The sequence below is a fragment of the Netta rufina genome (assembly GCF_964035555.1).
Source record: "Netta rufina genome assembly, chromosome: 1".
NCBI classification, from domain to species: Eukaryota; Metazoa; Chordata; class Aves; order Anseriformes; family Anatidae; genus Netta; species Netta rufina.
The window spans coordinates 140739581-140764603 of NC_140123.1; the positions used below are offsets into that span (position 1 = coordinate 140739581).

At 42.4% G+C, this 25023-nt stretch overlaps 1 protein-coding gene across 2 annotated transcripts in view; it reads left to right on the forward strand.

Moving 5' to 3' along the window:
• Positions 1 to 571: 571 nt before the first annotated feature.
• The window catches only part of RERG (RAS like estrogen regulated growth inhibitor), a 109060-nt gene continuing 84608 nt past the window's right edge, over positions 572 to 25023 (forward strand). The window contains exons 1-2 of one of the 2 annotated variants that reach the window (XM_084294244.1): positions 572 to 629; positions 1992 to 2165. In XM_084294244.1, coding sequence (XP_084150370.1) covers positions 2105 to 2165 — 61 coding nt within the window. In that variant the 5' untranslated portion in view covers positions 572 to 629; positions 1992 to 2104. Of the gene's footprint in view, positions 630 to 733; positions 755 to 1991; positions 2166 to 25023 lie in introns of those variants that run through there. The other variant, XM_084294245.1, reaches the window with a different exon arrangement.

The following is a 25023-nucleotide window of genomic DNA, read 5'->3' on the forward strand; positions in this document are numbered from 1 at the left end:
CTGATGCAATTACATGCTTCATTTTCCCCGTTTGCAAATTGAAATAACAATGCTTTCCTTTGCCATAACTCATGGGGGGCTGCACGGAGGAGGAGCGCCACATAAGAAGTGAGGTGCTAGTAGAAAACAGTCTGATGAAACAACCTGTCCGCCACTTTGAGGGACAGCAAGAGCCCACCCGACGCTACACAGAGTTGTGCAGGGTGCTACCGCAGAGCAGCATCAAGCAAATAAGAGCGAAGGACAGCGAGCACTTGAGACGCAGCCGAGCCTGCAGCGACTTTAGTCACGATTTACCAAGGCGAACAAGAGGCACTATCCCACGTCACGAAAAGCCGCGCTGCAGTCCAGCACGCCGAGTTGCAGGAAAGCCGCGCGGTGCTCCGGGAGAGGCTGGCAGAGGGGGAGCATCGCGGGGCGGTGCTGCTCGCCCACCCACCCACCCTCCGCGGGAGCTGCGGAGCTCGGGCGAGCTGCGGCCGGCGGCCGCCAGGGGCCGCCGCGGGGCTGCGGGCACCGAGAGCCGCCGGAGGAGCCGGAGCCGGAGCCGTGCGGGGGGCGGGCGGGGTGCCCGCAGTGCGCGGCCGCGCCGCTGCCTCCGGCGGGAGCGCCCCGGGGCCGGAGAGGAGGTGAGCACCGAGCCGGGGGCGGCGGGGCCCGGGGTCGCCCTGCAGCGGTGGGCGGCACCTGCCGGGGAGCGGAGCCCAGCCGAAGTTGCAGGGGGGCGGCGATGGGTCGCTGCCTGCTAGAAAACGTGAGCGGTGCCGGGCGGAGGGGATGGGTGAGGGGCCGCGGGGAGCTGGCCCGGGAGGGCAGGGACACGGAGAGCTCCCCAGGGCTGCCCGGCACGGGATGAGCGCCCGGGGAGTGTTAACGGGTCGTGCCCGGTGGGCTGAGGCTCTCTGGTACGCCAAATCAAGCGCAGGGAGGTTGGTACCCTTCTCCGGGTGAGGACGCTTCGCTTTTTCTCTGAGCTGTTTCCGAGAGACAGAATCCTCAGGCATTCGGTTCAAGGAACGCGGTTGAAACGTGGCTTGCTTTAGAGCAGGTAATAATAACCCAGAGCTTCCCGTGTCACCGTTAGATGTACGGCTCGAGAGGTCATTTTAGCGCAATGGCAAACCTTCATAACAGGTTGCATTCATAAAGTTCTACTCTGTTTTGAAGGGAGACAAATTTTTGAGGTTTTACTCAGTGTTGAAGGTCATCATCATCATCATAGTTAGCAGTGTTTGCCCAAGATCCTAAAGCACTTTACAAAGACGGGTAGTGGTATGGTATCTGCTGTGCAGGACAGAGAAGTCAAGGAGACGAGGAAATGTCAGGTGACTTGCTCAAGGTCATGCAGCACAGCCATGCATAGAGCTAATTCCTACGTGTCCGGTTAAAAGCATATCACCAGAAATTCTGGCATCCTTTTTCTAACCCCACATTTTGTGAATGTTATGTATGAGGCTTGATGCAGCTTAAACCAGGAGCGTTAGAGAACTTCAGGGTATGGTTTTGTTTAGCAGAATGAGCAAGGTACAAGTGCTTAGAGGTTTTTAAGCAACTGCAGCTGAGTAATTGAAACCTTTCTGGAATTGGAGGGCTTGAAGAAAGATCAGCTATCTGCAGGCAGCACTGCTGAGTGGTCATGGCTTTTAAATACAAAAACTAATTCATCAGAGTTAAGGCAAATATAGCAAATGTAAGCAATTGCATCCTAAGGACAAAAAAAGAACAAGGCACCTTATGTGGAGCTGTGAGGTGGGTACTTTGGGCTGAGTAAGGACCTCTTTCAGTATTACAGTGCCAGCCTGAAACAAACAGCTAGAGCTAGAAAGCTTACGGTAGGTTTTGTACAAACAGTGCCAAATGTGTCAGTGGTGTTAATGCAACATTTATAGCTGGAGCATAGCATCAATTATCATGACTTCAAAAAAAAAATAAGGGGGAGTGAGGGAGCGCCTGGCTCCTTGCAGCTCCATCCTCGTGGTGTTCATCCCCAGGCTCTGCATTGACGTCATGATGACATGGTGAAGCTGAAGACAGGAGCTGGGAACAGTTCTTCTGCTTCAGTTTTGATAATCAAGTGAATTTGTCGACACTCCGTTCCTCCAGCATGGCTAAGAGCGCAGAAGTGAAGCTGGCGATCTTTGGTCGAGCTGGCGTGGGCAAGTCAGGTATGTTTGCTGTCTGGTTTTCCTTCTGCTTGTCATCAGGTAACTTTTTACTCCCTCTGTGCAGCACCGTACAAACTCTTTGTGCAAAAGGACAGCTGTGAACTTGTTCTTGTCAGAGAGGTCAGGATAAGGCCAGGGCTTCTCTCTTCCTTGCTTTTTGTACTACTTTCTCCAGGTTCTCCAAATAAAAGTACTTCTATTGCTTAAAAAAAAAAAAAAAAAAAAAAAAAAAAAAAAAAAAAAGAAAACCAAGAACTTCACACACCAACTCAGTGCCACTTCTCATGAAGCCAGAGGCAAGATTCCTCTTTTCCACTGGAACAGAGGCAATTAGTGTTATTCAGTTTGTTCCTTCACAGCTTGTGCATGTTTGAGGTATTTGTATTATTTTTCCTATTTGTTATTTATATTATGATCCATTTAAGATCAGACCCTCTGTTAAATATTGGATGACTTCTGATAGGTGTTGCTTGCTGTTATTCTTGTTGATTTCAGTGGGAAAGTTTAGGCTTAGCACCTCAATGGATTCTTTTTCTCTGTGTTCTCTTGGATTTATGTACCTAGCAGGAAACCAACGAAATGCGATGTGTAAAGTTTGCATTCAGAGAGATCTTTTCAGAAATAAACATAGTCTGGTAAATTCATACAGGAGAAACACAAGGGGGAGGCATAAATGTTAAAAATCCATTTCTTTAGACAGCTTTTCCCTTGATGAGACAAATGAGTGTAACCCTAGGGTTGCAAGCTTTCTCAGGTACTTCAGCGGTGTTGCATTAACTTGACAGCTTGAGGACCACTCTCACATGTCTATGCACAGTAAGGATGAGGAAATAAGAAGATTCAGTCTAATCATGCTCCTGTACCAGTCTGGAATTTTAAGGCGCTGTTTATTTGAGAGAAATCTGCACAAGAGAAGCCAGGGATAGGACACACTTATAAGAGCATTAGGCTGGACTCTCAGCTGCTGTCAACCAACTCTGCTTCCCCAAAGTCACTTTTATGTTAGAATTGTCAAGACTGTGGCCCACAAACTGCTATTATCGTTTCGTTAACTTTGGAACCAGTTTATGAAAGTATGTTTACCCCAAAGGTATTTTAGCAGAACACTATCAGTGAAGTAGTTCTGTCAGCCTTCAGGAAAAAAGGCGTATATGAGGCAGAGGTCATTAGAGATTACACCACTTAAACAAAGCCAATGCAGATTAAATTCTACCTGTTTGAATAAAATACCTGAGGGAATGCTGTTAATATACTGGGATAAGTTTAAACTGTGCCTTCTCTCCTGTTGCCCTCACCCCTGCCACACCTTGTTCCCACATACCTTATGAAATGGAAAAGCTTTAATAAATCTATTTTGGTATTTTACCATTCCTTCCAAGTTTTGCAAGTAAGTTAAGTGGCCCTCCTTTTGGTTCATCTTACATTTAGTTGATGGCTTATGTGGTTGTTTTTTCAGGAAATTTTCAGGGAAAAAAAAGTTTTCATGAAAATCAAACTAGTGTGAATCTCCCCTTACTCTGATATTTCTAGCCTTTTGAGACTTCATCTTTAAAAATGCAAAAGTACAAGTTAAATGCTCTGTTAAAATGCCCTACCAGCATTGGATCAGCAACAGTCTTTCATTTTTGTCCACAGTACACTTTTTTTTTTTTTAATAGATTTCAGAAAACTAGGATTTTATGGTAAAAATGTTTTCCTGTAGTCCTGGAGATAGGTGGGAGATTGTTTTCAGTGTAATACCATAAAAACATTCCAGTCCTTTAGAATTCCCCTCCTCTTTTTTTTTTTTTTTTTTTCTCTCTCCTTTGAGATGCAGGGAGATATTACATAAAATATGACTAAGATCCCATCTTTTCGATTATTACCACGCATGTGAATCTGTGTCGAAATGAAGGCACAAATACGTGGGCAGCACAGCAAAGGTGAATTTAAGAGGGTGGAGAGGCTACGGAGTGCTACCAACCACCTCTACAGAACAGCAACTGCCTCCCAGAATTTCTGTCTGGCTTATGAAAAACCCTCTAGTACGTTTCCATAAAAGGATTCAGTTCTGACAACTCAGCCAATTCCAGAGAACTAAGAGGGGTGGTGGTGGTGTCTGAAAGTGCCTGTTTGCCTGTAACCAACAGTAGCAACTTGGAAGCGCTGTTAGACCTTTGCTGAAAGCAGAGCTGGACACAAAGTAGTCTCCAGATAACTGGATTTGGCAGATAAGTACCCTACTAGATTAATGGCTTTTTTAGGGTTCCTGTGTCATTTCTTATCCCTGTGGCCAGTTTGTAATACAGTGTAGAGACAGGATTCCGTGGCAATATGTCACTGGCATAGACTTGGCCAGACATATGAAAGGTAAGCCAGACTCTAGAAGCAAGAATGCAAGGCAGGACACTAAAGCAGACTAGATACATGTGATGAAAATGAGACATTGGGTGAAAAATAAGGCTACTGTAATTGCCAGAAAGTCATGCCAAAATATGGTCACTGGCTTGCTTTCTTGGCTCTGTCTTCATTTTCTGAAGAAGAGCCAGGCATTAGGTTCTTACTCTGCAAGTGGCTTCAACACCTCACAACATCTGTGAAGTTACAGACACATACTGTAATATCCTGGAAAAGATCCTTTCCCAGTTCCTGAGAGGGGCTTTGGATTAGCAAATCAAAGCATCTCTGAAGAAACAAGTGTTGTGCTGGGATGGGACATAAGAATTATAGCTGTCCCTCATGCGCCATGAAAGTCAATACAGATATGACTATTACTGAGAGGTGGTGAACATCCTAATCTTGTCATTAATACTAGACATCTGTTTAATAGGGTGCAAGACTCCTTGTTCTACGAAGTAGTCCCTGCCGATTAATCCAACTTTCCCAACCAGAAGGTGGGAAACTAGAACACCATTCACAAGTCAGAGTAGTGATAGCATCTCAAAGAAGAGTTAAAGCCAAAGAAAATAAACCTTTTCTCTACTTTCTTACTGCTTATCAAGTTTCCATGGTTCAAAGGTTTAGAAAACAAACAGGGGAATTGCAAGTCCGAGTGTCAGCTTTTACTCTTCTCCTCCTCCTTTTCCTCGCCTCCCCTCTGCCTGCTGGAGAACACTAGCAGAATTACAGCAGAATTAGCTAATCAACTCAGCCTTTTTTTTTTCTTCTTTTTTTTCTTTCTTTTTTTTTTCCTTTTTTTTTTTTTTTTATAACTTAATGTTGACCTAAATCTTTCCAATAAAAACATAGGAGTGAATCAACTCAGAAAGGGGCAATTAGAAGAGGTCTATTAAGGCAGTTAGATCAGAATTGCACTGAGTTGTAAATCACTGATCAGCTCAGGTTTCTCCTGGGCAAGCTCACTGGGTACAAACATCCAGACCCACTCTTATCCAGTGGACTGGATGCTTCATTCTCCCAGTTTTTTACTGTATAACTGTTGCATAAACATTGCTTTAAACTAGCTGAAAAGAACAATGAGGAGCTCTGCCTAAGCCACAGAGCACTTTTCTGCTGCTTTGCTCAGGAAGAAGAAGAGGCGCTCCATGGGTGGGAAGGGACATAAGCTAAGCCCTGCTTATAGATAGCAGGGCATCATCTCTTAATTTGGGCTACAGTCAAATGGCATTGGGGGGGGGGGAGAGAGCTTTTAAAGTCCTTTTCTTTATGTCCAAGAGAAGCTTGGAGGGAGAGGAGAATTAAAACTGAATTACTTAAACATTGCTGTTTAAATTGTTCTTCTGTTGAATCCTACAGCTTCATTCCTATGGTAACAAAAGTTAGAATTTCCTAAATAGCTCTTTTTAAAAATACAGTAGTAACAATTAATAAAGACTTAAAGGCCTTGTTCTCCCATGTCATCACAAGGTACAGTACGTGCCCAGAAAGCTGCAGAGGAGTGAAAATGTATTAACCAGCAGGAGAAAAGAAGGGCATGTACTGGATAGCTGCATGGCTGATGATTTTCCAACTCATAACTCAGTTGACTATGAATGCTCAAAATACCTGTGCTTAGGAGCCTTTATATTTTGGCCAAAAAAGAGAGAACATCCAGCTGCAGCATGTGCTATCCAACTTGCATTTTTTCTCGGTATATGCCAGGCTGAATACTCCAAGTCTGTGTGCTTGCATGTATGGTGCATTCAGCCATGGGCAGATGCAGTTCTCATCTGTCTGGATGGACTATGCAGCTGCAACTGTGCTGTGTGACACCAAAGTACATATAGTTTTAACTGGTGCTCAAGTGGGATGGAAGATACGAAAGCCCCCACATGCTCCCTGGTGAATACATGCCTGCATCTAGGCAGCTACACAAATCCTTTTCTTATGGAATAAAGTGCCCGAGACATGAGGCTGCTGTCAATCTTTTGATCCTATAATGGCCCAATTCCTTGCATTTGTACAGGGGGATGATTGATAAAGTGGCATCAGTAAATAACTCCCTGCAAAGAGTCAGCCCCATCAGAGAAATGGGGATCTCACCAACCTCAGTCTTTCTAATATCAGTTGGAAATGTCCTGAGCAAACAGATTTGAATGTTTGCTTATGCTATATCCCCTGCCTAACCCAGGATGGGGAACACACCTGGAAAAAGATACCTGGATTTGGAAGTTCCTATAGAAAAAATGCAACCAGCAACCAACCAAGAGACACCTACAACAAACCTGTCTTTGTCTCCATTATCTGGGGACTTAACTGAAACTTCACTTTCTAACGGCAAGGTCTGGTCATGGAACTGAATTCAGCCCCACCTTTTTCAGAAAACTGTACCAGTTATTGCGAAAGAGGCCTATTTCGAAGTGATTTGATACTTCATAAATTCCTGCTCAGATGTTTTCCCCCACTAGGTTCATTTCAGGGACTTTTGAGAAGGAAACATGAGCTATTAAGGAGTGAGTGATTAGTCAGCAAGCTCACAGCTCTAGTCAAAGCTTTTGTGGCAGTTTTCTCTGCCTTGTGAAGTTTGCACTAAACCAACTGACGTATCTAGGGAGCATTACTGTAATAAGGTGCATCTGAAATACAGAAAAGTGGGTGGAAGGGGACTGTGTTGTTGTTTTTTTTCCCCTCATCAATGAAGTAGATGAGTTGCTTTTTTTGTTTGTGTTTAAGAGTGGTAATGATAACCAGACGTGTAATTGTTCAGTGATCAAGTTCAACACTCACTGTATTAAATATCCATTAGTATTTCATTAGTAAAGTACTCATTAAACAATCCCACTTTTTGCCACCTCTGAAATGTAAATGGTTCATCCAAGAACAGGTTCATTGAAGGTAGCGTGGTTCATGTGTGCATATATATAGTGGTAGAAACATAACAGTAACTATCTCACTCTGTGTGAGGTTTTGTGACAGTTTATTGCCACTAAGTGTGCAAACACATCCCTCAGGAGCAGGTAGTTCTGCAAACAACTAGTTGCAGTAACATGATCTGTCTGTACTTCCATCCAGTGGATGACACTGATGTGTATACAGAGCATGAGCCCTTGGTTCATGAATCAGTCAATAAGGTCACTGATACCCATGAACGTGTGGTCCTCAAAGTCCTAGCCATGCTGACAAGGACAGGGGCTGGTGTAGTGGCTTCAACACTACACATCTGTATTTGGAGATGGGCAAAGGGTATATTAACCAAGCTGAGGGGATCAGCAGTACATATGGACACCTTCAGCGTGCTGCCCAGAGAAGCCCCACTGATCGTACCACATGGATACGAACTTTTAATCAGCAGTCAGCCAGCCTTCCTTGGATTTTCTCAAATCAGAACTCATTGATTCTTGTTATGCTAGAACTGAGGAGACTGGACACCAAGAACCTGGACTAGACACAGAAAGAAGCATTTACCATGAGTAGCAAGATGGTCTGCTTGCATCTGTTGCTTCATCCTCCTCCTTTTCCTCTACTTATTTGCCCACAGTTCACTGTAGCCTTGCCCCCAGTGTAAAAAGCATTCATGTTCTGCTTTATTTGATATTCGATCTCCCTTCTGGCTAACCATGAAATAATAAAATGCAGAAATTCTCTAACCAAAAGCCAGCGTTGTTCATTCAGGCATAGCTATGTTCCCTGTTCCATCTCATTTAACTGCATCTGACATTGGCTCTACCTGCGTCCCCTCTGAGCAGCTGGTGGCAGCTGTTTGAGCTAAGTCTACTCCTGCTGTTCTTTGTTTCTGTTTAGTTTGGGTTAAATATAGCCTGCTGTTTGATTGCTGTGGAAGGAATGCCAGGATTCAAGATTTATGTATGTAGCACAGCTTTCTCTCTGGGCTGTGCTCAGCCACCCCCTGCAGTGCTCGCCTTGATAAGATAGCTGTCCTGCCCATTTCTGTCTCCAGCAGTCACTGGAATAGACAACAGAAGAGCTTCCTGGTGGAGTCCCAGACATCCTGTGCCTGCTTACCATGAAGCCTGGCAATGCTTTGGTCAGTCTGCAATTCCCCACAGGATCACTGAATGCACTGTTATCTCCCAGACTCCTGACCCTAATGGTTCTTTTCAGAAATTCTAATGTTATTTTTTTTTTATACTTCTGGCAATTGATTCCATACTTCCCTGCCATCTGGAATCCCTGCCGACCTCTTGCCTTGCACATACTTTTCCTTCATTTCTCCTCAGCTGTCACCCTTTCCTCTCCTCTGGCCTGTCTTAATACCCATTTCCTGAATTCTGTGTACAAACTCTTCTGCTTTGTATTTCACATTAAAACCTTGTATTTACAGCTGTGCTTTCAGCCTCTTCATGTACTAGTTCCTCCCATCTCTACTCCTCATCTTCAGCTATTCCTTTACTCTTTACTGACACTATCAGTACATCATTAAAAGTTCAGGGCATGAGATCCAGATGAGCTGACTTGGCAGCAGTGATGCAGCAAAGGACAGACACTCTGAAGTGGTTCCTGCCATTCTAGAAACCATTCTCTGGCCTGGATTTGGAGGATGCTTCCAGCTTAGACTGCTCTAGACACTCACTGTGTGAGGCCTGCTTCATGCAGATTAAAAGAGGAAATACTGGGTAGCTTTACGTAGCTAGAGTCAGTCATAAAAGTGGGTAAATTCACCTATTTTGGCTTCATAGCAGAGAAAGAGAAGCAATGTAAGTCTGTATTTCCCAAGCAGGCTTTCTTTTTCTGCATATATCTTTGTGCCACCATTGCTCCTTATACATTTACAGCACTCAAATATAGAAAACTAGTATAGAAACTAACTTTGCCTAAAAGTGGGAGGATCGACAAAGTTCTTTAGGGTTTAGCTGAGCTGTGGTTCCAGGGCTGCCACTCATTGCTTGTAGTTGAACAAAGGTTTGCACCCTATACCATGCCCCTGGCAGGCACTACAGCACTGTGGTGAACAGGAGAGTAGGGGAACTGATGCAAGACAGCAGCAGGCAAGTGAGCTGTGGCTTTGTCTGAAGTCCCATCAATTTGGAAGGAAGTCCGTTACTGACTTGTGTGCTCTTTGCAGATGGCTCTCGGTGGGAGGGTCAGTCTCATGCCCATTACAAAGTTACACAGCCATTCACCACTTCTGAATAGCTGGCTGTCTCAGCTAGCATTTCCTTCCATTCACCTCAGATTAAACCATCTCCCCTGATTTCGGTGACTCATTTCTCTTCCCAGAGTTGGAAAAATAACTGAGAAGGGAGATGCATCTGTTTCTACTGCCTTTTCATCATTCTGAATGGGAAAAGTTCTTTTTGTGATTGTTTCCAACCAGGTAGACCATGCATGCATGCTGCTGGAGTTAGTCTGCAGCTGTTAGAGTTTCTAATGGATTTGCCATGTAGATTTTGGGAAGTGCCATACATTACAGTAGGGACGCTAGAGATAACTCCTTCTATGCATACAGTATGAAAAGATGAATGGCAAGAGAAGCATGAAGCCCTGGGGAAGGAAGTAGTAGATATATTAAACATATGTGTGGCTTTCAAATGCCATAGAAGTTGGCCAGAGTCACAGGCTGCCTTTCCAGAAATGTTAGACAGTAGTCTGCACACAGGAAAATGAGAGAGGATGTTGAAAACATCAAGCCTTCTTTTGAAAGCACATGGAGCTCTGGATGTTCACAGGTTGTTTTGCTGCTGCCACTCAGGGGTCAGCAGAAGGGAAGCTGCAGACAAGCAAAAGCAGCAGCCTGGGGCAGTGATGTGTTACCATGTGGGAACTGTTTAGATATATGGCTTGAAAAGTTTTCAAGCTGGAAGGATGCAGCCAGGGAGTGCACAGGATATGTTTTCCCAGGGAGGGAATTTCTTTAGCACTTGAACAGCACTTCAGCTTTCCAGCGGGCTGTGGGAACAAGGGCCATCACCATGACCCTCCTTGCAAGACACGCCACTATGGCTATCCTCAAGTGGCCAATATGGAAACTGAGACGAAGGAAGAGGAGCCTGATAGTCTCCAGTCACCAAGGGAACTGAGACTCAGTCCATACACACTGCCAGACCTTCTTTCCGTGCTTCATCCTCAGGGCCAGGCCTGCAGAGACCCAGCCTGCAACAACTCCCAGGCGGACGCCATTACACAATGTGAGCCCCAGCTGCCACAGGCCCTGCTGCATCCTTGAGACCCTTTGTGGCTCATCTTCTGCCATTAACTATGGGCAGCATTAAATAAAGCATTAAGAACATTTATTGTCATCAAAGACATATTTAAGCAAAATTGGCAATCCTGTCTATCATTACTTATCCAGTAAGGCTTGCTTTCATTTTGACCCACAGCATAAAAGGACCTTCTCTCTCCCCTCCACACAGCTTTATTTGCCATCCAACTCTGAGTATGTAACTAATATAATCTGTCAAAGTTGGAGAACACTTCTCTGGAGGGCTGCTTCTCCTCTGCTGGAATAGCAAGGCCCACAACCTTTGTCAGCAGCTTATCTCTGTGCCTGCCATGGGAAACAAAAATCCCATTCCCCACAATGGCGGAAGGCAGCTGTACAGAGCTGTCGACTATAATCTTTTCCTGACCTACACAGCCATTGACCTGTGCCCTTGAGGAGCTTTACAAGTGAGAGTTTTGAGTCCTACATTCAGAACAGGAAAGTGCAAGAAAGAACACAGAAGCCAAAAAATCAGAGTGAGCTATTTATTTCTTCACTGAAATAGGGCTGCAGAATAAATAAAAATGTATTGAAGAGTCACCACAGAAGAATGCAGTATTAGACCCATGGGGAGCAGAAGAAGAAAAAGAAAAAAACACAACAACCCCACACTCTGCAAAAAGGGGGCATAGAGTATCAGTGCCAAAACAAACACTTTGTATTAACCAAACTCAGTGGCAGAATCAGTGACGCCAAGCACTACTGCTTAACCCAATTGGATGCTTGTGGTTACATACACTGGAACTGGTTCTGCTCCAAGCTAAATTCCAACATGAAATAATTTAATAGTGATCCACAGCATGAGCTTGTCCCATGAGTCCATATCTGCTAGATATATTGCCAGGCAAAGTTTCAGGAAATTCATCTCTAATTAAGAAAACTTGGCCTTTATCTACAGGGAGCACATTAGGTCACAAGAGATTATTGGAGTAGAGAAGAATATCAGCATCCTTATGTATATATGTATTTATTTAGAAAGATGTCCTTCAGCACCACGTGGTCTTATGCTCATTCTGGCAGTGGGTGCCTCCTTACCCAAGCACAGATCTGGCCAAACAAGCTTGTTTACAAAGCATGGAGCATGAAGTGGGCTACCAACCTCTTTGCTGTGCTGTTCCCACACAACCACCTTTCCCCTTACCACAACAGGGTGCTGAGGAAATTGTCTTGTTTCCTGATTGCAGTCAACAAATTCACTAAAGCAGAAGGATTGAAAACTCTTGTAATTTGTATCATAGCAAGCATAACTGTAGGTGTGGCCCTTATACCCACTCCTGCTATTTACTTATTTATTTACTTGCTGATCAAATGACAAGTGGGAGCACAGCAGTTTTCCCATATAGATACATAGTCCTGAGAGCAGGAAAACTTGTTTTGAAGAGCACAGGCAAAAGGTTTGAAAGCAATAAGAGATGACTATCCAGGACACTTCTTACTTACAAATTCCATGTGGCATTTCAATTGCCAGATATTCATATATCATGTCCTATTGATGACTTTGTAACTAAAGAAATATATACTCACTCATAGGTCTGTGAATAGTCCAGTTAGAGGGTAGTGAATGCAGATGACAAATGAAAGTGACTAGAAGTAAACCAATGCTTTTCAGATATGATATGCAAAAAAAATGTAAATCAAAATTTTCTGTACTAAACATCGATGGAGGAAAGATTAATGACTGTACTGGTAAGACATGACAATTACTGATGCAAAAAGTGATCCAAGCTTGACAGGAAGCGACTAACCTGACTGGAGGGTTCAGACCCACTAGAAGGGAGAAGCAGACCAATCCTGAGAGCACCAGCTGACCACCTTTTTCCTCCTAGCAATGATATTATCTTACTGAAATAAAAACGAGTACTGGCAGAGGCAGAAAATCAAGATCTTCCCTGTAAAAAATGTTCAGTGCCCCATGGTAATCTTAAATAAGTGCATCTCATGCAAGAATCCTCTTTCATTAGTGTTCAATGTAATTAAACCAATCTGTTTCTCACCATCCGCCACCACACATCCTTGATATCACTTTGATAGTTTCTCTGGGATTTTTTTTCCTCTCTTCAGTTTCTGACCTGGCATTTGAAACTACCTAACCTTCCTCATGAAAACAAGTGAACGATTTTAAATATACTTAGCATGACTGTTTTCTTCATGACCTTTCTATGAAAGAGACACCTGAGCTTTGACTCAGCATCACCATAGTGAAAAACAACAGAAGTTTACATAGTGCTCAGTAAATGTTGGTAGGAGACTGGAAGCCTGCAGTGTAAAAAATACTTAGTGGTTAGGAATAAGGTCTTGTGTATAGGTCTGCAGACTTTTAGGGTTCTAAATAAAATATCACACACTATTTTCACTCTTTTCCTGGTTGAAAAGATAGGTGCATTGGATTCTAAGCTAAAAGAGCTTTGCCAATTACGATTTGCCCCTCAATGGTACAAACCACCAAATTATATAGCGGTATCATTCTCCTGTTTCATATTCACGCCAAAACCTCAGTAAAGTCACATGTTTCCTAAGCAGTTTTGTCACCTATGACATATGCAGCTGGTAAAATCATGGGCAGTTACCAACCTGCATGGTACAAAGTGCATCATCTCTGGAGCAGAGTAGCTTGGCATCCCCTTGAAGGTGAGGCAAGGGTCAGTCAATGGAAAATGCAGAACAAACCTAGAGGGATTACTTAAGTTTTAGCACCTTGCAGGTATGAAGGGTGAAGATTTGCCTGCACAAAGGTAGTGTCACCTAGACATGGGTGAACAAAGCTTCAGTATTATTGGAACTAATTTCAGGTGCTGTGTCAAGTATCCAAGAAATTTTTAATCACCTAAGATAGTTTTGCCTGTGAAAATTTTGGTACCATCAAATATGAGAAATTTAGTTGCACATTGTAGAATATACTGAAAATATTACTTTTTTATCCCAGTGCTACAGTACAGTTGGGGACTGGCTACAAAGAGTGACCTTCACAGCCACACTAAAATAGTACATTGCCACCTTAGATCCTACTTCCAGTTTCTGCACAGGAGGTAGTTGTTCAAAAAGGCAGGGAGAATACAATGACCAACAGCAGGAGCTGGAACAGAGTTTAAGGAAACATGTTCGTTATTGAAACACCTGGCAGCTTGATTGTGCACTGTCATTTTCTGTTCATTCCCACTAATGCCATTGCTGTTGGTGAAGGTTAAAATGCTTTTACGTTTTGTGGATAGCAAGACACAGCAGACTGAAGAAAGTCTTTATAGCTTCCAGCGTGGGCAGACTGACATCACCATGTGCTAAAAGTACTAAATCATTGTGCAATTCTAGGACTGCTCTGTTTGCTTTAATAGGTGACTTTAAGGAGCTGGGTCTCCACATTTCTATGACATTCTAATGACATTCCATGTGGCATTTCAGAATACTTTGAACCTGCTGATTGCAAAAGTGCTCTTGGATTCCAAATTTTTCCACTCAGAAAAAAAGAAGTTTCCAGGGCATTCATGAACACAGGATGCTCACTGTGTCTACCAGAGTACTAACCCAATGAGAGTAGTTTTACACATATGTTTCTTATATAAGAGACCTGCACAGCTTCTGAACAGCCTTAGAGATGGTCTTGGAGAGGTCTCCCATGTATTTGGAGAACAAAATGAAGTGATTTTTTGTTCGTTTGTTTTTTTTAGGCTAATACATAGCTTTCCCCTGCTTCAGACAAATCCAAACCCCTGGCTAAATACCAGTCTCTAGAAAAAGTATCTGCCTAAAGCTTAGAGCACAGGTTGACATCCTCCAGTTCCCCACTGAACTGTGAGCTCTCTGAAGAAAAAGCCAGAGTCCTGATTAAAGTGGTGGTATTTGACCCAAGAGATCCAGGTTCGATTCTGTAAGCAAACTGCTTGGGCTACTGGCTTACAGCTATTCTGTTTAAAGAAGCTGGACGAAGAGAAGTGCATGAATGCATGGAGCTGCTGGATCACTATGTGAGTGAGGACTGCCTCTCATAATGATTAATGAGTGTGTTACTTTCAGGTTATTCCTGTACCTTTCACATGAAAGATGACCTCTTATAACACAGGGTAGGAGTTTGTGATTAAGGCAGTGATGTTAATGTGTTAACTCGTCATATCGCCAATGAACTTGGTGAAATACTGGGACATGATCAAAAACTTTCATTACCTTTCATTTGTCCAGAGAAGTTGTGGATGCCCCATCCCTGGAGGTGTTCAAGACCAGGCTGGATGAGGCCCTGGGCAACCTGATCAAGTGGGTGGCATCCCTGCCTGGGGCAAGGGAGTTGGAACTTGATGATCTTTTAAGGTCCCTTCTAACCCAAACTGTTCTATACCTCAGCACATCATAACCATTATTTCTAAAAAATAAACACATAAAAAATAATAATAAATTCATACCATCCTGAAGCTTTTGTTGATCTCCTCATGATCAACAAAAGTCAGAGTAGCTCCCTCAACTTGTGTATTTGAAAGAACATTGTTGCATAAATATCATCACACAGGTAGTGCACTTGCTACCAAAATGACCCAGAGAAACTTTGAATGGCAGTAACATGGGATATATGGAGCACCCTTGCAGCAGAGTTCATCCAATTTTAGCAACTCATGAACTCTCTGGGATTCTAGTCCCCTGTGAAGAGTTTCCCCAGTAACAAGAATTTTGTGTGCTTCATCATAAAGGTGTCATAGTAGATGAGTGCAGTGACAACTCCTGACTTTAAAAATGTTTTTGTTGAACATGATTATATTAATTTAAGAATTTTTCCCCTGGTGCTTAGTCGCCTTGATTTCTATAATACAGTTATTGAATCCTTTTATGGCATTTAGGAAAAATTATTTTTTTTTCACGGTGAATGAAAGTCTCAACATGAGCCAGCAGTGTGTACTTGCAACCCAGAAGGCCAAGTGCATCCTAAGCTGCATCAAAAGAGGCGAGACCAGCAGGTTGAGGGAGGTGATTGTCCCCCTCTGCTCTACCCTTGTGAAGCCCCACCTTGACTACTGCATCCAGGTCTGGGGCCCCCAGCACAAGAAAAAGAAAGATGTGGACCTGTTAGAGCGAGTCCAGAGGAGGCCTACAAAGATGATCATAGGAACGGAGCACCTCTCCTGTGAAGAAAGGCTGAGAGAGCTGGGGATGTTCAGCCTGGAGAAGAGAAGGCTCTGTGGAGACCTCATTGCAGCCTTTCAGTACTTAAAAGGGACTTATAAAAAAGATAGAGAAGGACTTTACTCAGGTAGATAATGATAGGACAAGGGGGAATGGTCTTAAACTAAAAGAGGATAGATTTAGACTAAACATTAGGAGGAAATTCTTTGCTGTAAGCATGAACAAGTTGCCCAGAGAAGCTGTGGATGCCCCATCCCAGAGGCGTTCAAGGCTAGGCTGGATGGGGCCTTGGTCAGCCTCATCTAGTGGGTGGCATCCCTGTCTATGGCAGGGGGCTTGGAGTTAGATGATCTTTAAGGTCAGTTCCAACCTGAGTCATGCTACAATTCTATGAAAAACAAATTCAAATTACATGCAATAGATAAAATAAATATGTGTAGCTTTATGACGCTAAGTTGAAAACACTAGCTGGGTCAATGTTTGGATTGTGCTACAGGGGTGTTAATGAGAACTAACTTGCAAATTTCATGCATTTGAATTAATTATTATGAATGGTACAATTTGTGCAGCAGTAGCTTATTTGCAAGAACAGGGATTAACAGGAGTAGGTGGAGTAGCAGAATACAGATGCAATCTCTTCAGTAAATTCACATTAAGATCAGAGAATAAAGATACTGAGCTTTCTGCTGACTCACACGAACATGGATATTTTTACCTCTGGCTAGGGTGTAAGACTTGAAAATACACTGGAGAAAAAACTAAGGGCTTGCACAGAGGAAATCCTGCATGCAGGAAGGGGGGTGGGAATATAGAACCAGACGGTTTTGGAAAGAAAATAAAAGTTAACATTCTTGGAAGATGAAAAAGCCAACACAGAAAGGTGAGCTTTAAGTTGCAACTCTCCCAAACTAGATGGAAATTTCACTGGATTATTTGCAAAGCTGAAAACTGCTATTATGGGAAGTTAAATATTATTAAAGACTCCACAAAATGGTAGACTAAATAACCTTGTACAGTGCCTTGAGCAAATGCTGTGTCCCTCAGACAGGAGATTGTTTGAAATCAAGTATTCCCCACACATAAATCTGAATGGCTACTTGTTGGAGCCACTGTTCCTGTGCTGTTGTCTTTAGAGCTGATAATCTGCTAGAGAGGTCCCAGGGTAAAGGAGGTTCTCCTGAGTTAAAGGCAGCTCTGGGAGATTTGAAAAATTGAGGTTTCAAAAAACTCACAGGGGAAAGAGTGAGAAAGTAGGTGTTGTGTGGTATATTTTTTTGTTTGTTTTTTAATCTCTTTTTTAAGAGCAGGTTTTGTCAGCCTTAGGCACTCCAGGCACTTGAACAGGACTTCTTATCCAAGAGAATCAGCAGTGATTTACAACAAGACTTTTCCCCCTGGCTAGAAAAATAGAAGAATGCCATTTTTGGTCTCCTCTGAATTGCCATCCCTCCTTACTTAGTTTCCATAGCTGTATTGCCACAGTTAAGAAGCATTGACAGACATCTGGGGATCAATCCAAAGTCCGTGGAAGTCAATGGAAAAGTGCATGTTTATTTCTTTGCAGCAGGTCCTTGGAGAGCAAGGTCAGTTTTTCCACGGACCATGTCCCACTGCCCCACCATGGCACTTCCTGGGGGTCTCCACCCAGTGCTAGCAGACTCTCTCTCAGAAAGTAACATAATGAATTCAAAGACAAAATGTCATTTAAAAGCAAATATTTTAAGGGCAAAACTCTAGACCCCAGGAGAAGAGTAGTATACCATTTCCTCTTCAGTCACAGATGCTGGATGTTTTGCGTTCAGAATTGGGGCACTTCCTGTAAATTCTCTGAAAGCTCATCATCTGAAGAAGTTATAGTTCTGACCTCTTTTCCAGCCCTGCCTTGCAACAGTTAAGACACACAAATAGCACAGCAGTAATGTGCCCTTGCAGTAGTCCTGCACAGTAGCATGTATTTCACATACTGGAGACGGGCACACAAAGACATGGAGAAACTGATACCAAGCTGATAGCTGTGACAGGAGCCCAACCTAGACTCTCCAGCTCAATCTACAGCCTGACTCCTTCAACCAAGGACTCTTCCTGTTGTCTTTGTGGTTTAAACAGACATTATCATCACATTAGGAGATTTTTCAGTTGCACAAATGCAGCCTTTCCATAACATACTGGCCTTCATCTCCTATATCTACTAGATAGAAGCATCTGGTAGAGTGCTTCTTATGATAGAGTGCTTCTTATCATGGGACAGCAAGTACATGTTCAGAAAAACACTAACTGTGAGCAACAGCAATGTGGTACTTCTAAATGAGTCTGTCTCAGATAACAGTGGGGAAAAAAAAGGTGGTTTGTTGAGAGATTTGGCAATTTATGTAAGGAGGAGGCAATTCTAGTTATTAGCACACAAAGCGTCAGGGTCACGTTTTCAGTAAGTGGAAGTATTCCGCTCTGCTGCCTCAAAACCTGAGTTCTGTAAGCGAAGGCAGGGCAGCTGCTGCACTTTTTTCTCTGACAAGGATGAGTGTCCTCTCAGGCTGAGCCTCAGGTTTCAGTCTGACAGGTGGAGCGGGAAGCAATGCTATTTAGGGTAGCCTTAAATAGTAGTAGGGTAGTACCAGCTCCTCTCTACATTTCTTAGGACATTTCTCAGATTTAACTATTCAGGCTGGCTATTTCCACATTGGCTGTCTGCTGCACGCTGCTGTCCTACCCTTCACAGCCCCCCATCCCAGAAGATGTCTAAAGAAGTAATTCCATCATTTCCAAGAGCAATACTAGGAAAAAAATATTTGTACTGAAAAATATCCATGCAGCCACTTTACTCAGGTATTTTATTATCATCATTCCTCAAAGCAGAAGCTCAAAATATGACAGAGGGGGGTTAGCATGTCAACAAGAGCATGCTTTTGCTACGCTCATGAAAGTATATTTATGATTGGTAGCAAGCCAATGCCTTGAAGTCCCGAGTTGTGTTTCATGAATTGGAGCTGGGAGCTAAGTTTTCCTCTTGAGTTTATCCTTATGGAAGACATTCTAGCTCAGGATACCTGACCATCTTTCTTCTCAAAGGTCCATTAAAAAAAAAAAAATGTCATGCTGTCATTGTTGCCCTTTTCTTTTGGCTGGCAAAGAGGCATTGTGAAGAGTATCGGGGACAGAAGTCTGAACAAATAAAAAGCAAACAGCAATTTTGAATTAAAATTACCTCTCAATTAGTTGATTTAAAACAGATTTGTCTCAGGAAATAGTTCTGGAAACTGCTGAAAACTATCATCCTAGCCTCAGAGGACAGTGTCAAAATTTCAGGCACCTTATCTCATCTTTTCATCTAAGTCTCCTTGTACGTCAGTGAGAGCCTTCACCTCTATACTCTTATCTTTTATATATCCAGTGCAACTAGAAACAAATAAGTCAGTCTAAGCCACTGAAAGATGCTTCCCTTGCTGGGCAGGATTGCAAGGTGTCAGCAAGAGGAGAACTCCCTGCTGCCACTGCCTGCTAGGCAGTCAGGCCACAGCTAAGCAGAGGCCTCCTGCCACCAGGGCTGCCAGGCCAGCCAGACAGCACCTCTCACCAGCACAAAGAATAAGCCAAAGCACAGGAGTGAAGTTTACCTCAGTGCTTCAGTGGAAAGCTTTAGTTGAACAAAGTCAACATGAACATGTAGGGAGATGGATATATATATACACACATATATTTATGTCCAAGTATCTTCTGGCAGTTGGGGCTTGCGGCCTTATGTTTGCTGTCTGTTGAAGAGCCTAGGCAGAATGTGTGGCCCTGCACTACAAGGGTTGTGTGGGCTCTGTGTAATTAAGAAACAAAACACACAGCTAAAAGAGAAAAATGTACCATAATAAAACCTCTTCTCAGACATAGGCCACTAAGGGGATATCGGGGTATCATTTATTTTTCCACTTTGTCTAATGTCCTAGGTAGAAGCAATTCCAAAACAGTTATTTTTTCCACCCATTTCAATGGAGAGATCAATTTATTGGGGCCTCAGGGTGATTTTATTATATTTTTTAAGTTTGAAAGAGGCTTCTTTAGTGCAGAGCTAGAATGCACCATTCAGGAGAGGCCAGTGAGCAGCTTGGGATGCAGTTTAAGACACTGAATACATACCACGCAGCAGCATGCCCAGCTGCCATTATCAGGGCATTAAATGAATTCTAGGAGTTCACCCAAGCTAGGTGCCATGGAGGCTCTTAAAGCTGACAGATAACCCAAATGCCTCCCTGAGATTTCGCACTTGCACAGCAGTGAGGAAGCTTTTTTTGAGCCCCAGACTCCATTTTGCGCTACCTCAATTGAGGAGGGCAGGGCGCTCCATGCGCTGGCGTTTACAACAGCTCGGGAACACACTTATTTAGCTTCAGGACAATTTTATAGACAGCTTCACTGCAGCAAGAGCAGCAGTGTGATCAATCTTACAAATAAATCTCATCTGATGGATTTGTAGAGGCCTTGTTTAGACTAGGGGTGAAAACTGTCCCACTCCGAAAACTCGAGACATTTACCACTGACACAGGCACAATTTAACACCATTAGCATAGTTTTAACTAGGAAATTTATATGAAAAAATACACATACTGTGTAAGGACAGAGCACAGATGGATGAACAACTCAGCTGAAAAGAGCTTATATTTGGTATTAACTAGCTTAAGTCAGATCCCTACTGCACGACAACCAGACAGGGTGTCTCGCTGCTGTATGTGTGTTTTAGCCCAAATACAACAAGTGAATGAAATGAATGTCCTGCAGTTGATCTGCAGCTGAAATGAGCTGTGGGGAAATTAATTCATTTAAAAGTATCTTCAAAGTCATGGTCACTCAGAGTGAATTTAGCCCAATTTCTTTTAAAAGCCATGTCCTCCACCCTTCCCTCAGTTCCTCCCTTACCCCTTCCCCCTCTAATTTCCACTTCAGTGCTGCAATACTTGAAGAAGCAGTTTGAATGATGTTTTTCACCTTATCTGAAATTGCCATGAGGAAAATCCATTGTCCCGATGAGAATAAGGCCAATTTTGCAGACTCTTGAGAATCAAGTAATTTTTGGACAAAACCCTAAACTTCTGGGAGTTTATCCAGATTGGGGCTTTTGTTTGTGCAATACTCATAGAAAATTAGAAAAAAGCATGGGTTGGTATGTAGTTCTTGATCCCATATGCCATGATATCTTAATTAAACTGTACCTTTGTTTACTTAAGCCCTTAAGTATGTGGAACTGAAAACCTAGCTAAGGCCTATTTATAGGGTAGCGTCAGTGGTCTATGTAAGTGTTAAGTTAATCATTCTGACTGTTGCCTAGTGTATCTGGTATGTGAAGCAGAACTCCCCCTCCAGCGTGTGTCCCCATACATTAGAGTTTGAGGGTCTGAAATACCCTGTCTCTTGCTTAGGCTTTCTGCATGTTGTTACAAAGAATTTCTGCTATATTTACTCTGCTTCCCTCTCACCACCTCTTCTCTTTCACTCTCCTCCAAGATATCCCTTGCCAAAGGACAATGGAAAGAGGGTCTTGGAGCTCTGCTGCCTTTCTTGGGCACACATCTGTCCACACAGGACCCCTTTTGTGTCAGCCTTTTCCTGCTCAAAGCTTTGCTTTGCGCAAAGCTTTCTGAAAGCCGTATTGATTCAGTGTTTCCACTGTGGCTTGCAGGGGCATGAAACCAATGTTTATATTAACCTGAGGCATATTAATTTTGCACCTATAACGAGTGATAAAATTCTGATCTGTAGCAAAGATACAGGAGCTGTCTGCAGATCCAGAATGTCATTATTTTTATGCTTTATTAACATTTGAAAGATCAGTTACACAGACACAGGAACTAAGAATATGAAAGTTTGAATCCTGAATTGTCAGGTATTAGGCAAGACAGTCAAGATTCCATCATATCCAGGTCAAATTTTGTAACTCCTAGGCTTTTAAAGCATTTTGCAATATGACATTACAAAATAAAATAAAATAAAATAAAATAATCTAAGAAATTGAAGTCTTCCTTCTTAATTCATTTCTGTATTCAGTATAAGAAAAGCTAAGAATTTTCTATAGGTGGTTTTGAGAAGTGCCTGAATTTCTTGAGCAGTGTGCTTAAAGTCGATTTAGAAACAAAAGTTAATGACTTCATTGATTTGATACGGAGTATTTAATCATTTTCTTGCTATGATATGGGAAAAGAGCATCTCCTCGCTTCTTTGCAGTTCCTGCAAAATCATAGTCTGATTTTTGGTGTCATTCACACAAGCACGCATAATTTAAGGGTACTCACAGTAAATTTTTATTGCTGAAGAGATCAGTTTTTAATATGAACACAAGTATAAGAATTGTGTTTACATGCACGTAGACTTTACAACTGTAGCTTATTTGCTAAGTGTATCTACACTAGTAGTTAACTAGGAGCCAGAACTAATACATACATTTCAATATCTAATCTTGAAGTTATATTGGTATAAAGCTGTGAAGTGATATCGCATTAAAATATTTTCAAGAAGAGAAGAGCAAGAGAAGGGGAAGGTGGAGGGGAATTCTTGCACCCTTGTTAGGCATAGTGCAAGTGCTTCTCCTGCAGGAGAGGTAACTCTCAGAAGTCCAGAGTCAAAAAGAGATGTTTATTTGTGACTGAATTTGGCTTTGCAGTCTGTAGAACTTTAGGTAAAACTGGAACTCCATAATTAGGGAGGAAAAGGTAGAGGGAAGATATGATCAAAGGTTTACAAATCATGAAAATAGTGGGTAAAATGAACACAGACAAAGAACAGATTTCATCAAATCCTAAAGAACAGGAGCTAGAGGCCACTTGATGAAACTAGTGAAAGACTGGCTTCAAACAGACACAAGCAAGTACTTCTTGACAGAACGGATAGTAAAAACCTGAAACTAGCTACTACAGTTTTAAAACACAGGCAACATCAGCGAGTTCAAAAAGGATTTACTCAAGTTCATGGATAAGAGATCCACAAATGGATTTTGAAAGCACTGGACAGGGATGTGCCCTGTAACATCCTTAATGCAATAGTTCTCAATGAGGGGAGCAGACCACAAAAAGCAGCCAGGCTTGCATGCTCTCCCTAAGCAGTATCTCCTGTTGCCACTGTCAGAAATTCAGCTCTTGGCTAAGATGGACTGTTGGTATGACCTAAAAGGGCATTTACTATGCTCCTGTGCTACAGAGAGCAATTCACACAGACAGTGGAGTAACTTTGTGTCCTGATATTTTTTCTTATAAGGTATTCCCTTTACTTATTAGCTCCAGACTTCTGACTATCATCAGGTCCTGAACATATACTAATACTGCCCCAAAAAATAGGGAAGTTTCATTTTTTAAAATTCACATTTTCAAGTAACTGCTATTAAAATTATTTTGTTTGCTTTCTGGTGTGAAGTTTCAGAGAACACCTGCTTAACTTTTTCAAACTTCTTCATAATCAGGCTGGGTAAATGTACATCTACAAGGGCTTTCAAACAAAGCTGAAATTCTCAAAGTGAATGCTGCCATCTATCAGGGCTGCAGTAAAGGTAGCAAATGTCAGAAAAATCATTGTAAAGTCATGAGAGACAGCAATACTTTTGTGACTAAACAAGACTGCAGCTGGCTGTCAGCCATCTAGATAATTTTATATCCATTCAGGTTCCTCACATGACAACAACTTCTGGAATTAATTTATTTAAAATGTCTGCATCGAGGTAAAAACAACCATTACAAGTGGCACTTGAAGTCCCAGCACAGGTATTAAAAATGAATAATGGAACGAAATGTCTGTTTTCCTGGCAGAGGACCCCTTTTTACCACAGCCACAGCAGGGGTGGTTTGCACTGAGGTTCTTGAGGCTGCACAGATGAATTATGTCTTAAAGTCTATCAGGTAGAAACTGCAAGTGTGGTTGACCACACAAACTGATGTCAGTGAAACAGAGCAAAAATATGGTCAGTTGCATTTCATTTTAATGTATTTATTAAGTTGTTGGCTTATGTCATATTCTACTTCTGCTTGGATCTTTTCTTTTGCAAGAGCGCTATCTAGAAGGCATAGATGTGCGCCTGCTGGGCCGTATGATAGCCATCCACGGGGCTTTCTTTTCACTTGGCTGCTTTGGAGGCAGGGGTAGCCAGTCTTCATAAGCATGGTGATAAACACACACATGCTTAATTCAGAAGGCTAACAAAGTGTCAGGCTAGAGCTATTCAAAGTTTTGTTTTGTTTTGTTTTTAAACATGGTCAGTCACTCTCTGGAGCAATTTCTAAAGCCTAAAAAAAAAATCTAATTTGATTATAACCAGACAGAGGAAAAGTTAGATCTGTCTCACTGTAAAGAAATACTTTCATAACTGTACTGCTGCTTTAGAACACCCTTTTCAAAACCAGCGTAGGACCAGTGTTCTTCAGCAGAGCTCTACCAACCTGAGCACACAGCCTTGTTATCCTAAATCCCTCAATTAAAAGGGCTACACTCATCCCAATTAAAGACAGATATTAAATCACTAAAGCAAGAAGGTATGCAGCCAACTTGCACCCAAGCACCGGGTGGCTTGTCCTTTTAAGGAGTTTAGCTGCAAAATAGATTATTTTCCTAAGTCCCTGAGTGCCATGAGGAGCACAGGCAGCCAGGAGGTTATCTGGATGTTCAGTGAGTGCATCGATGCAGTTCCCAAGTTAAATGATGCTTTACTTAAAGCAAGCCTAGTTTCTGTGTGAGAAGCCCTGTATCTACTAATGAGAACTGCAGGAGAAAAAAAAAAAAAAAAAAGAAAAAAAAAGGAGCCTGAAGGCTATCGATAATAGTTCACTTCTTGTGTGGTCTTGGCAAGTCACTTAATTGTTTGCTACCTCAACATCCTCCAGCCCCTAAAGAATACCTGTTTATTTTCTACTTCCTTTTTCATTGTTTAGAACCAACAAGATCCAGCAGAGATTAGAGGACTGTATTTAATGTTCACTATAAGGCAAACAAAAAAGATGTGCAGAAAGTCAGCTGATGTTTGTATACTGACGAGTGCCTTGTTTGCAGTGCACCATATGGATGCAAAGTTTTCGTCTGGCATATTCCTACAAGCAGATGCCTAAAGGAGCAAATGCTCATCTGAATTTAATAGAGGAACCTCCCATTTCATTTATGCCATTACCTCCTCCTCTCTTTCTCCTCCTTTTCTAACATATGGAAATTAAATGTATTTATGACTCA